At 27.5% G+C, this 14356-nt stretch overlaps 1 protein-coding gene across 1 annotated transcript; it reads right to left on the bottom strand.

Moving 5' to 3' along the window:
• On the bottom strand, positions 1-1454 carry LOC115723148 (uncharacterized). The gene is made up of 2 exons (XM_030652583.2): positions 666-1454; positions 1-282 (listed from the first exon to the last, which is right to left on the bottom strand). The coding sequence occupies exons 1-2, from the start codon at positions 1434-1436 to the stop codon at positions 214-216; spliced, it is 840 nt and encodes a 279-aa protein (XP_030508443.2). The 5' UTR covers positions 1437-1454; the 3' UTR covers positions 1-213.
• Between the last annotated feature and the right edge of the window lie 12902 nt (positions 1455-14356).

Here is a 14356-nt window from a genome sequence, read left to right as displayed (position 1 = left end):
TCTCGTACACACAAATCTTAGGAATAAGAAAATTATAAAACAAAGCAAGAAACATTAATTCATCAAAGCATTAATAATATTTCCATATATAATCAAGCAACAAAAAACACTCTTTAAACTCAAAATTATTAAGATGATGATCCAAGAAGACTATGATGATGATGATGATGAGTTGGAGTTGGACAACATTATATATAATTGGTATATATGATTCTATTTTCCCAAGAACACATGAGTAAGAACTGTTTTTGTCTCCAAAGAAGCCTTCAGCAACCTCAAACCCTATCCATACATGATCAGCAAAACAATTAATAATATATAACAAAAATAATAATTAAATAAAAAATATACAATCATTACACAATATATATATAAATATATTTACTAAAATCAATTTTAATTATAATAAAAATTACTTATTGCTCAAAATAAAGGTAATACTTAAATAAAAATTATTGTTGATTTACTCATTTAATTTTAATTAGTCACAAAACTTAATAAAATACATATACATCTAATAATTCCAACAAATTATAATTTTTCTGAAAAACTATTACTTTTTTAATCAAAAATTTTTCAACAATAACATAAACTTAGTAACAATTTTTTTAGTCACAAAAAAAAAAAAAATAGTAGTGATTTTTTTATAAATTAAACATACACACCTCATTAATACCAAGGGAAACAGTCTTCTCCTCAAGGGCACCAACCTCCTTAACATTAAAAGTGTTAAGTAAAGCAATGCTTGAGATAGTAGACATTGGCTTCACTTCAAGATCGTCCATAATCATATAAGTAACCACTCCTTTCACAATACCAACTTGATGATGATCATTATTAACCCCAGATGATAATGAAGATGATGAAGATGATGATAAGCCAACATTATTATTATTATTAGGGGGTAATGGTGGTGGCACATAAGTCAACATCTTATTGATGAAACTTTTACAATTAGGGCAAATGGCTTTTGAGTCATCAGATACATATTTACGACAAGAGGAGTATGTATTAAAAGGACTGCTATTACATTGGTAACCTGTACCACAAGAAAAGATTTGTTTTACATTATTGGTAGGTGTAGCACTACTACTACTACTATTAGTAGTAGTAGTATTAGTATTGGTCAATAAGAGAAGTGGTAAAAGGACAAATGAAGATGATGATGACTTGGGTTTGAGAAGGGTATCCTTATTGACATTAGATTGTATGTAAGTTTCACTTAGATTTTCTAAGCTTTGATAGAGTTTACCTAAGGTACCAACCATACCATTGGTAGATAAAAGCCTTATGATGGTACCAATTGGCATTGATAAAAGAGAGAATAGAAAATCAGTGAAATCCTTTCCAGCTTCAGCAAATAAAACCCTTTTCTCCTTTGTATTGATCAGCAACTTTAGTGTGATAATATTTGGAGAACTAGTAGAACTTGCCATATTTTTTTTATATATAAGAACTTTGTGAACCCTATATCTCAAATTTGTGAACTTTTGGTGAATATAGGTTGTGAGTATACATACATATATATATATAAATTTATTTATTGAAAATTTTGACATTTGTAATTAAACCAACAGCACATTATTTTAATATTACTGTATTTTGTCAAGTCAAGCATTGACTATGTATGCTTGACTTGATTGGAAGTATGTGAATGGTTATTTCTACTTTCTACATATAATTAAATCGTATACAGATTGAGTTAGCACTTTTAAAATACAGTAATATTAAATCGTATACAGATTGAGTTAGCACTTTTAAAATACAGTAATATTAATATTTTAAAATTTAATTTGAGCATTTAAAATAATCAAGTATATATATATATATATATATATAAAAGTGTATTAATCGTTCTATGTTTTTTTATATCCTTTGATTTTATAGAGTCAATATTGTAAATTTCAAAGTTTCTTTATCTCCATATGATATCTAGATCAAGAAATGATCGCTTATTCAAATACATTTTAAGTAATATTTTATGTAAGTTTACCTTTATTTTTCTCCTTTTTTAAGATTTATTATTAAGATGTTATATATTATTTAAGTGATGTAAAATAGAAATGCTGACTGATTTTTCGGTCAACTAAAAAAATATAGAAGAAATAAATGAGAGTGAAGTTGAAAAGATATTAATTAACACAGAAATTAATGAGATATTATTTAGTGCATGCATGAGTTACTTGTATTAAGATTTCAAACTTTTACAGTAATAAAGTTCTTTAGTGATTATTTTGACAACGTTTTTGCTTAATTAAGAACCAAATAAATCTGAATCCATTAATTACAAGTAAGTGATTGGGTAGCTCTCTCTGGTCGTATATATATATTTATAAAAATGTTACACCGTTAAGATCAGACTACTATATATTTCTTAAGCATCTAAAAAAATTACGTGATATATACAATTTATAAGAGATCGAAATTTGTTTTGGCAAATGTAGGAAAGGGACAACCTAGCTAGCTACAATAGTAGACCTATTTATATATATATATATATATATATATATGTTGGCATGTCTGGAGACTCTCGGAGATCGATGGAGTCTAGTACAGTGGAATCATGGAGTAGTCTTCACTTCGATCGATCGGGAACAAAATGGTGGAATGAAAACTAGCTAGCATGTTCTAGAGATCGATGGATGTCATGTACATGTTTTCCAAAGGTGATATCGATCGTCCAGAGAAAGTAGACTAGTATATATATATATATATATCACTCTTATTTTAGAGATATATACTTATGGGCTTATACTTTATTATAATCACAAACAACAAAAAACAAAATCAAATATTTTCAAAAATAAAGTAATAGATTTTATTAAAAATCCTCTAATTACCTAATACATCTACAAAATATATATGTCACCACATCACAAATCTTCTACAGATTAATTTATAAATAAATACAAACCATAACATTTTATATATATATATATATATTTATACATAAACACTTAAACTAACACAAAAATTTCAATGACAAAAAAATGCAATGTATAATAACCAAAAATCTTCAACATAATCAACAAAACCTATAAGTAGGAATCAAAATACCAAACTATATGTGTATATATATATTAAATATATATATATATATATACCATAAAATATTCCAAAAACAAGTGTATCATAATATTCATAACGTCCTTCACAAACAAGTATATATATTATTAATATTAATGATCAATAATTTGTTTTATATATATTATTATTAGCCACCACAAAAGTCAGTTTACAAACAACTAATTTAGCATACATTAATGATTAATCATTTCCTTTTCCAGCCATGTTGTCTTGATGATTATTTTAAACAAATATAATTAATAAATGCAATCAAAGAGAACTTTACTTATAAGCCACTACAAAAATTCAATGAAGATCAAATAGGGTAATCGAACAACCTATGAAATGATCACATATCAAAAAACTTTCCAAGGTTAATTTGAATTTAGAAGGAAAAGTCATATGTGTTAAAAAAAATACTCTTAATGATAAATTATTTAGTTAAAATATATATTTTTTATACAAAAAATTGTTTTTGACTAAAAGATAGTATATACTAATTTAAAACATATTTAATTAGTGACAAAAACGTGACTAGCTAATTAATATTTTTAGCCACAAATTTTATTGTGTTAATATATAAATAATATTAATAATGCAATTTCATTCACTATATTTTTTTTTTTACATATTTTATGCTTTTAATATATGTGGGTAGTTGTAGTTGCCTCCATACTTCAAAAGAATTAGGAATGGAAAAATAAAACCAAAATGAATATTTGTTGTCCAAACTTTAAGTCTTACTATGAAATGAATGTCATGTAATAATTAATAAATCTCATCACTATGTGTAGTACTATTTTAAGATGAGTTTTATGAAATGGCATCCTTATTTTTGACACCAAGGTGAGTTCATGATAAGTTGCAAATATATGAATTATTTTTTTGACCTTTTTTTTTCACCCTATAAAATGCTACACTACAACAAAAAAGAAAATTTAGTCTTCAAATACTAACAATCCTTTCAATCAAAACAGTAAAAAAATCTCATTTTTTTTATAGTCGTACCGCTTTGTAAAATGTGGCCCGGACCCATCTTTCGAAATATTTTTCTCTACTAGTTACAATGAATTCTTACTATTATGACGTGGATATGAAGATTGGTTTCATGTTAAATTTGGTTAAAATGGCATGGCCCCTTAATTCAAAAATTGAAAATGTTCTTCTTTCCAGTGTAAATTAATTTTAACAATTTTTATATTACTCTTAGACTCATTAGTGTTCTCTAATAATATCTCACCTTATAACACATCTCGAAAATTCGTAAAATTTCACAGCAAGGAAGCCAAGTTGTTGCCCATCACTTTTCTATTTGACACGTTGAAAGAAACCTAATTTCCATCACTAATAATCATTTGTATCGAAATAGTAAAAATCTCACATTTCTGATAATGGTACCTTTTTGTGAAATGTGGCCCAAACTCATTTTAGAATATTTTCTTCACTAGTCACAATAAATTCGTACTACTAACACGTGTATAAGTATATAGGTTTTACGTTAAAGTTGGTTAAAATAGCCCCCTAATTTAAAAATTAAAAATATTCTTCTTTTCAGGATAAATTTTAACAAGTTTTTTCCTTACTCTTACACTTGTTAGTGTTCTTTTAAAATCTCACCCTACACATCTTGAAAAATCATGAAATTTCACAGCAAGGAAGCCAAAACCACTGTCCATGACTTTTCTATTGGACACATTGAGAGAAAATTTAGTTTTCAAGCACTAAAAATTATTTTTTATCAAAATAGTAAATATCTCACATTTCTCATAGTGATACTCCTTTGTGAATGTTACATGAACCCACATTAGGATATTTTTTCGTACTAGTCACAATAAATTCGTACTACTAATTAAGAAGTGAATATGTATATAGGTTTCACGGTAAGTTTGGTTAAATTGACATCCTAATTGAAAAATTAAAAATGTTCTTCTTTTTAAGGTAAATTTTAACAACTTTTTTATTACTCTAACATTTGTTAGTGTTCTCTTAAAATCTAACCATGCATGCACATCTTAAAAAATCATGAAATATTATGAGGAGGAAGCAAAGACTATTATGCATTACTTTTCTATTGGTCACGTTGAGAGAAAATATAGTTATCAAGTACTAACAATCATTTTAATCGAAATAATAAAAATTTCACTTTTCTGATAGTGGTACTCATTAGTGAAATGTGGCCCAAACCCATCTTGGAATATTTTTCCCCATTAGTGTTAGAAATATTTTACCAGGATCTAGATTTACTATCATGTATGTTTCATTAACATCCTAATATGAATTCTAAAACAATGAAATAAACACATATAAAGTTTAGGAAACCTTACATTGGTTGCAGCGGAATATAATTAATGACTCCTTCCGTTAAGATCTCTAACCCTTGATTCCTTTCTGTAGCAGAGCATCACCAAGATCTGAACCTGGATCTCTTTCTCTCCTTCCTTTGATGCTGATTCTCCTTCTTGTTGTTTGGAATCTCCTACAGTCTTACACACTATGATTGAGATACCACTTGATGTGTGTGGGCACTACTCTATCACTCAAGGATTTCGAAATTGAAGAAGAAAAGAAGAGAGAAGAAGTGGCGGCTAGGGTAAATAGAAAGAGGCTCAGTTTTCATCTGACATAGTTAAGTGTGAATGAGATCCATCACTATCTATTTATAGGTAACCACCTAGGTTTAAGTTAGAATTATTTGGCATTAAAATAATGAAAAAAAATAAATAATAAAGCCTATAAGAGTGGTCGGCCATGGGCTTTGGATAATGGGCCTCACTTATGCAATTTTGTTGTTTTATCATTTCTGCATCTCATTTTCTCAAAAACGCCTATTTTCAAATTCAACCATTTAAATGTCAATTCTTATTATTTAATAACTAAAAATTAATTATTAAATAATATTATCATTTAATATATTTATTAATTAGACATATAAAGTTTCTTAATTAATAAATAAACCTAGAATCTCTTTTCTTTACAATTTCGCTCTTGCTTAGTGAAAATTCATAAACTAGACATATATAGTCTAACTTTAGAATTATAATTGATTAATCAAAATCAATTAACTGAGTCTTACAAACAGTATGGTCTCAACTAGTATGGGGACCATGGGCCTATATAAACCGAGCTTCCAATAAGTCGAACCGAATTTACCAAGTAAATTCCCTAACTTATTAATTCCTTATTGAATCCACACTTAGAACTTGGAACTGTACTCTCAGTCATATAGAACGCTCTATATGTTCCACGATATATAGATACATTATTAGTTATCCATTGTTATAATCCTAATTTGATCAATGACCCTCTAATAGATGATCTACATTGAATAGGGACTAAAATACTTAGCTCCGTATAAATGATATTTCAGCGAAGTGAAATGAGATCTCCACCATTTATCTCTGTTTAGCCAAGCTCGAAGGATATCATCGTTTCACTTCTAAATTCCTATAGAAGTTATAGACTCCATATTTATGTTAGCGCTCCCACTCAATTATACTATCATGTTCCCAAAATGTACGCATCACCCTGACCCAAAAGTAGGCTTAACTAACAAATCAAAGGACATGTATAATACTCTTGAGATCGAACCTAAACATATCAGGATTAAGATCATTTGATCTAGGATCAATGGGTGATATTGAATTGAATAGATATTACGATAAATTTTAATATATTTAATCAAAGTTCAATATCGGTCCCTTCCGATGTATACTCCATACATCCGATACTGGTAAACTTTGCCAATGCCCTGGAAAGGACATAACACTTATCCAAGGTGTAAGAATACCTATCGCTGATTATACCATGCCAGTCTAAATTCAGTGTTTTGACAAATCAGGGAATAAACTTTCAAACATATAATTAAGATTATATTCCACCGTGTTGACAACACTATAATCATTAACAAATTCATATGTTCTAAACTTAAATAGAATTTATACATTATATATATAATCATGAAATAAATCATGTGAACCATGCAACATAAAATGTTATTTCTGATCTTTATTAATAAGTAAATTTGATTATATTGAAATGAGTTTTATTTAGGGCACAAAACCCAACAAACTCCCACTTGCACTAATATAAAACAAAATGTGCATTTCAAATAATCTCAACACCTTGATATACAAATCAAGTGGAGTAGTAGTATACTCCTCGTAATAGGATCTGACAAGTTGAATTAACCATAACGTTTTCTCCACCATTACTCTTCCTTAGTCACAAAATCCTTGATATTGTGAAATTCCTCTCTATATGTCTACTCTCTTGGGATACTGAATTCTATACTTTTGACAACTACTTTTTGGTTAATCAGGAAATAACACTAGTAGTTAAGACAAGTTGGAACGGTGCCACAAATGTATAGAAGTTTCCTTAGACTGAATAAGTACCTTTCTTGCAACTTTAACATTCAGTCTCTCTCTGGTAGACCAAGAGACTTCAGATAGGTTTTTACACTTCTCCAAAGTCACTACTCCACCTCAAGAGTAATCACCATCTTATCAGTAGACTTTCTAGCACAAAGGCAAGTCTCGAAATCTGATGTGGTGTAGTCTAAGAGTTTTAAACTCACCCTTATCGACTAACATATAGTTCCTCTTCTTAATCTTAGGATTTACTTGATTGTCTTCCAATGTTCTTCTCCTGGATTAATCTGATACCTACTCATTACTCCCACTCAACAGCAGGTGTCTTGTCTAAGGCATACTAAAGCATATCTGAGACCTCTCACTGTTGATATAAGAAATTCTTTCATGGCTTTATCTTTTCTGGAATAGTTGAGACTTTTCCTTAGATAAATAAAATCTATGCCTAGAAGTCGATAAGCTTCTATAGATTGCCATTAGAAAGAAAATGCTACATCATCTTACTAAAGTAAGTTGCTTGCATTAGAGTAAGTAATTACCAGGTGTACCACAAGCCATAGGTTTAGATAAACTCAAACCTATAATACTAGGAACAGGAAGTTTTGTTAAGTCCATTGAATAGACTTATTAACGAAAATTTCCTTTTATGTCCTTGTAATAAAAAACTTTAGGTTATTATATGTGAATGGATCAAACCATAGTTATATTGGCTTTTCTTCTTAGTTTCTTATCTTACAATCCATTACTTGTTTAAACTCACAATGGATTTTAATCACTAGTGTCTTCCAAGTCATAAGAAGTGAAGTTCCTTGAAACTCTCCCACTACGACAAGGTACCATGAATTATGTCTAAGAAAACTAAATGGTATTGACCTCTTTGGTTGTGTCAAGACAACAGAGGCAGTGGGATCATCATATGTAGAATAAGATGATAGAACACTTTTGGAATCAAGAAAAAAATATCTCCTTTATTTGCTACTTTATTTTCAGACTTAGTCATTTTCTTAGAAAATTAGTATTTGTTTAAACAAACACTTTCTTATCTAATGACTATGGGATGGTCCACCCCTAATCACTTAGAATAGCTAACAAACCTGTAAACCATGGTTAACAGTTCTAGCTTTTCTTAAGATTTCGATTAGGTAATCCATGAATCTAGTAATGGTTTACACTAAGTACCCAACCAATGCGTCATTCTGAAATTTGTATTACCATAGAAGGACTTAGGCAACGACTAGTAACTAATCATCAATATGTAAAACGAAATTTCTGGGGAGGTAAGTTTGAATAAAATTCAAAAATCAATTTAATGATCTTTGAATTGCATATCTACTAACTATTTCTCCACCCCTATCAGTTCGCAGGATCTTTAACCACTTACCTTAATGGTCTTCACCATTGCTACAAATTCATGAAAATTTTCAAATATTTCAAATTTCTTTGCATAAGGTAAAATCTAGAGTGATCGTTTTAAGAATCCAACGAAAAACTCATATCCACCCCTGAATGTACATCCATCTACGAATGAGATGAACTTATTTTCAGTGGATATAGGCATATTAACTCTTTGCAGAGATTGATCTTGTCAAAACCACTATGAACAAGATACAAATGCCATAGATTTAAAAAATATGTGGTTGTAGTCTTTTGATGACTTAGGTTTAGTTACATCAAAGAGTTCTTAGAATAGTGCAAGAGGATCCTGGTCACAGAATACTAAACTCATATTCCATACAGTTTGAATCCATTGATAGAAAATGGTTATTAAACACTTGTGAAAGTGAAACTGTATTGTATTAAAAAAAAATTATTTGGAATCTAAAATTTAAAGTCAAAGACTTAAATTTATACCAAATATACATGAGTAATTCTTTCTTGGACCACCACTACTAATCTAACTCTAAGATTGATTTGCCATACAAGCAGGATATTTCTAAGATTGAGGATTTATATCATTTTGGGATAGAATTTCAGGAATATAATCATATGTGTCATTTAATTTCTTAAGAGAAAATATAATGACATGAAATGATTTATAGACCATTCATCCAATGATATGTTATTGAGCTAATTCGAAATGAATAAGCTAAGAGGAATTAGGATAATTTCGTCTTTAAATAAGAATTCAACTTTTCTTCGAGAGTCAAAGTAATCTTATTTATACAATCTTCTTGTTTCATATTGTAAATACTAGTCTAAGGTGTCATCAATTGATGAACAGCTAGATGTTGCATTTACAATATTTATCTTTCGAGATCTAACACAATTATGTTTGTCTAATGTTGACAATCCATTAGGGATTTGTCCCATTAGAACAACAAACCAAGTTAGACCAACAATGAAGATATGAAATTAAACTACAATTTAATAACAGAAAATAACATGGTTCAATATAAATTCATACACAATTCAAAAATTATTAAACACATAGCAAGTAGGAATGACAAGTGAAAATACTAAAACATACAATCCTAAATAATTTCTAAGGTTTCCAACAAACTGATATAGTGTCCCGGTAGGCGAGAGTCAAAGTAACATTCATTGAATAGAGTTGTCAGCTCATCTAAAATGCAAACCATTCTAGCAACCTTTTATTCGATTAAAATAAGAATCTAACGTTGTCCCGGTAGGGGAGAGTCAAGGTTATTCTCATTTTATGAGCTTCCACCATTGTTTCATGTTTTATAAGTTTATCTCTAAGTAGTCACCGTAGGGGAGAGTCTAATAGAGACGAAAACTTACAAAACACTTATCAAATGAGATCTTACGGTGTTAAATGCGTTCAACGAATAACCATCCATAAGGGGGACGAAGTCTAGCGTCTCGAGGTTATATTGAAAATATTTAATTATTGTAAGACCAACAATGGAGATCGAATGTCCTAATAATAATAAAGCTCCTTTTTTTAAAAAAAAAAATGTATTTTCTTCTAATATTTATTTTAAATATATATATTTATTTAACTGATATATTTATAAATTATACTTAGATGGATATGAAAATAACATGAATTATTTCCATCTTAGTAATAATTTCCAATAAAAATTTAGAAAAATTATTCAATTTAAGTTGTTTCAAAATTAATTTAAATTAATTTACAACTCAAATTTAATTTTCTATAAATATATATTGCATTTCAAAAAATTAAAGTATTTAAGAATACAATTTTCGAAATTGCTTGTTAAAATAAAATAAAAATAAATTCTGGAAAAATTATTCTAATTTTATGTTGGCCCAAAATTAATTAATAAAAATTAATTTACAACAAAAAAATATAATTTTCCTATTTAATTAAATATTAAAGAAAAATTTCAAATATTTAAGTATCATGATGAAAATCAACTTAAATATTAATTTTCTATTTAATTAAATACACTAGAAAAATACTTCAAGCAAAACAGATAATATCTATCTAGACTTTCATTGACTAATTAATTCAATTTCTAATTATAATATATTGTAGTTTATTTATTAATCATTAAATGAAAAAAAATCATTGATTTAAGTTGGTCTAAAATTAAAATAAATAATTTTCAACTTTAATCTATTTTTCAAATAAAATTCAAAATTTCTGCATTTAAGAAATGCAATTTCAAAATTGTGGAAAAAAGATTAATAAAATAAAATAAAATATATTTTGAAAATTATTCAAATTTAAGTTATTCTGAAATAAGATTTCAAACATAAAATAATTTTCAATTTTAATTAAATAACATGAAAATAATAATATTTAAGTATCATGATGAAAATCAACTTAAATATTTAAATTTTCAATTTAATTAAATGTATTAAATTCAAGAAATAAATAATTAAGTATAGAGGAGACTTAATTATTAATTCTAGTTTAACACTAGAAAAAATATACTTAACTTAGATTGTACCAAAATTAATTATTAAACAATTAATTTCACAATCTATGATATTTTCCTAATTAAATATTAGAAAAAATAACTAGTTCTAGAAATAATTATCTAGAATATATATCATTAACTAAGTGTTTTTCTAAAATTAACTTTAAAATATTAAATGAAAAATTAAATTTCATATATTATAAAAGTTAATTATGTTGCTAATTCAACTTTAATTAGGTTAGACTAATATAATTAACCTAATACAATTATTTAAATAAGGCAAATGGGCCTTCACAATTGGGGTAGTTCATGTGAGGGGGATCTGCGTTCAGTATGTTGTACCCACTTCTATTGGCCCCCAACTCTCACACACAAGGCCCAAAAGAGAGGAATTTAACCTTTAAATAAACAATTGTTATTCATTGAATAAGCCCAAATCTAATTGGGCCTAAATAAATTTACTTATGTCAAAATTTATTTTAGCAACCTAGTCCATTTACTTAGTAAAACTTTAATGGGCTTCCTATATGCATCTAAGCCCAATAGCAAACATAAAGGCTCACACAGGTCAAATGATTTGGATGGGCCCTATCATGTTACTAGGTTTACACAGATGAAAGAATTAGCAAAAATTACCTGTTACAAATTATTTATAAGATCTATTGACAATTGGACTATGATTAAAATCAAATCATTAGATCTGTCAACAAGTTAATCATAGCAATTTAGATCAAATAAATAATAGGTTTAAAAAAAAAAATTGAATACATAATAATATAATCAAACAATACAAACAAATAACTCATCTGGAATATCTGGAAAGTAAGCTAAAATATCTCAATTTTAAAATTTAAAATAAAATTAAATTTTAAAATAAATATCTTAACTAGAATTCAAATTTAGGTTGTTAGAGAATATTTGAAAAAAAAAAAAACAAAATTCAACAAACTCCTAAATTTCTTAAATTCTAACAAAAAATAAAAAATATCTAACCAATTTTTTAAATATCAAGTTTATTCAAAATTTAAATTTATTTAAAATTTCTAATAAGATAATATAATAAAATATCTTGAATTTTAAATTTAGACATTTCATTATTATATTCTAAGTCTTATAATTTAAAAAATATAAATATTACATAAATAAACTAATTGAAAAATACGATATTTATATGGTTAGAATATTAAAAAAAAAATAAAATGATAAGTTTGAAAAATTTAAGATTTGAAACCCTAAAATATATATTCAAACTAAACTAACCAATTTTTCAAATTTCATGTTATTTTTTGCGAAAATATAATTTTAATAAAAAAAATATCTAATAAGATAAAATGTTAAACCTAACATATTTCTAATCTTATAATTTTAATTAATAAAATATATTTCAAAAAATAACAAATTTGAACAAAAATGATATGGTTAGCAAACTTTGAAATTTGAACAAGATTATTTTAAAAGATAATATTTTAATATCAAAGTAAGATCATTCAAATTTAATAAAAAAAAATAATATCTGATCTTATAATTAAAATAAATAAAATAATCTAAAATTTTAAAAACAACCATAAGGCTCCTTTGTGAGAAATCAAATTTTCAAAATTCAAAGTTTACTAATATCAGAAACAAATTTTAATTAATTAAAAAAAATTAATAAAATTAATTTTATTCTGACAATTAGATTTTTGATTGAAAATTCAGATTCTACACAAAATTCTACTAAAAATTGGCTTTTGTTTCAATGAAAAACGATTTTTGAATCAAAAGATATGAAGAAAATAAAATTGGTGCACAGGGGTATGCATTGCATACCCCTGCGCGCGCGGAATCAAGGGGACGGCCGAGCCACGAGGCTGCATGCATCCTTCTTGACCGAGGGAGCTCAGCGGGACGCGTCTTCAGACAGCCCGTGTCTGAGTTTCCTCGGTCAAGCTGTCTGAAACCGCGTGGAAATGCCGAGAATTCCCTTCGTGTGTGCAACCCGATTTCAGATATTTTCATTCAACTTCAAAAAATCATAACTAATTCATAAAAAATCCAAATTAGATTTTATAAAAGCCTAAATTTATTATTTTTTGTCTACTTTCCAGAAAAAATAATTGCAGATCGAAATAACAAATATTTCAGTAACATATGTTGCAATTTCTAAACTATCATCAATTAAGCACATAAACCACATGAAACCATCCAAATCAACATAAATCATCGTTTTAATTTATATTTCATGAAGAAAATCATTACCATGGCTCTGAGGCTAGTTGTTGGAAATATTTTACAAGGATCTAGATTTACTACCATGTATGTTTCATTAACATCCTAATATGAATTCTAAAACAATGAAATAAACACATATAAAGTTTAGGAAACCTTACATTGGGTTGCAGCGGAATATAATGACTCCTTCCGTTCAGATCTCTATCCCTTGATTCCTTTCTGTAGCAGAGCATCATCAAGATCTGAACCTGGATCTCTTTCTCTCCTTCCTTTGATGCTGATTTTCCTTCTTGTTGTTTGGAATCTCCTACAGTCTTACACACTATGATTGAGATACCACTTGATGTATGTGGGCACTACTCTATCACTCAAAGATTTCGAAATTGAAGAAGAAAAGAAGAGAGAAGAAGTGGAGGCTAGGGTAAATAGAAAGAGGCTCAGTTTTCATCTGACATAGTTAAGTGTGAATGAGAGTCATCACTATCTATTTATATGTAACCACCTAGGTTTAAGTTAGAATTATTTGGCATTAAAATAATGAAAAAAATAAATGATAAAGCCTATAAGAGTGGCCGGCCACGGGCTTTGGATAATAGGCCTCACTTATGCAATTTTGTTGTTTTATCATTTCGACATCTCATTTTCTCAAAAACACCAATTTTCAAATTCACCCATTTAAATGTCAATTCTAATTATTTAATAACTAAAAATTAATTATTAAATAATATTATCATTTAATATATTTATTAATTAGACATATAAAGTCTCTTACTTAATAACTAAACCTAGAATCTCTTTTCTTTACAATTTCGCCATTGCTTAGTGAAAATTCATAAACTAGAAATAGTCTAACTTTAG

This window comes from Cannabis sativa, chromosome 9 (assembly GCF_029168945.1).
Source record: "Cannabis sativa cultivar Pink pepper isolate KNU-18-1 chromosome 9, ASM2916894v1, whole genome shotgun sequence".
Classification (NCBI taxonomy): domain Eukaryota; kingdom Viridiplantae; phylum Streptophyta; class Magnoliopsida; order Rosales; family Cannabaceae; genus Cannabis; species Cannabis sativa.
The sequence above is the reverse complement of the archived record's forward strand: the minus strand, read 5'-3'. Positions and strand labels throughout refer to the sequence as shown.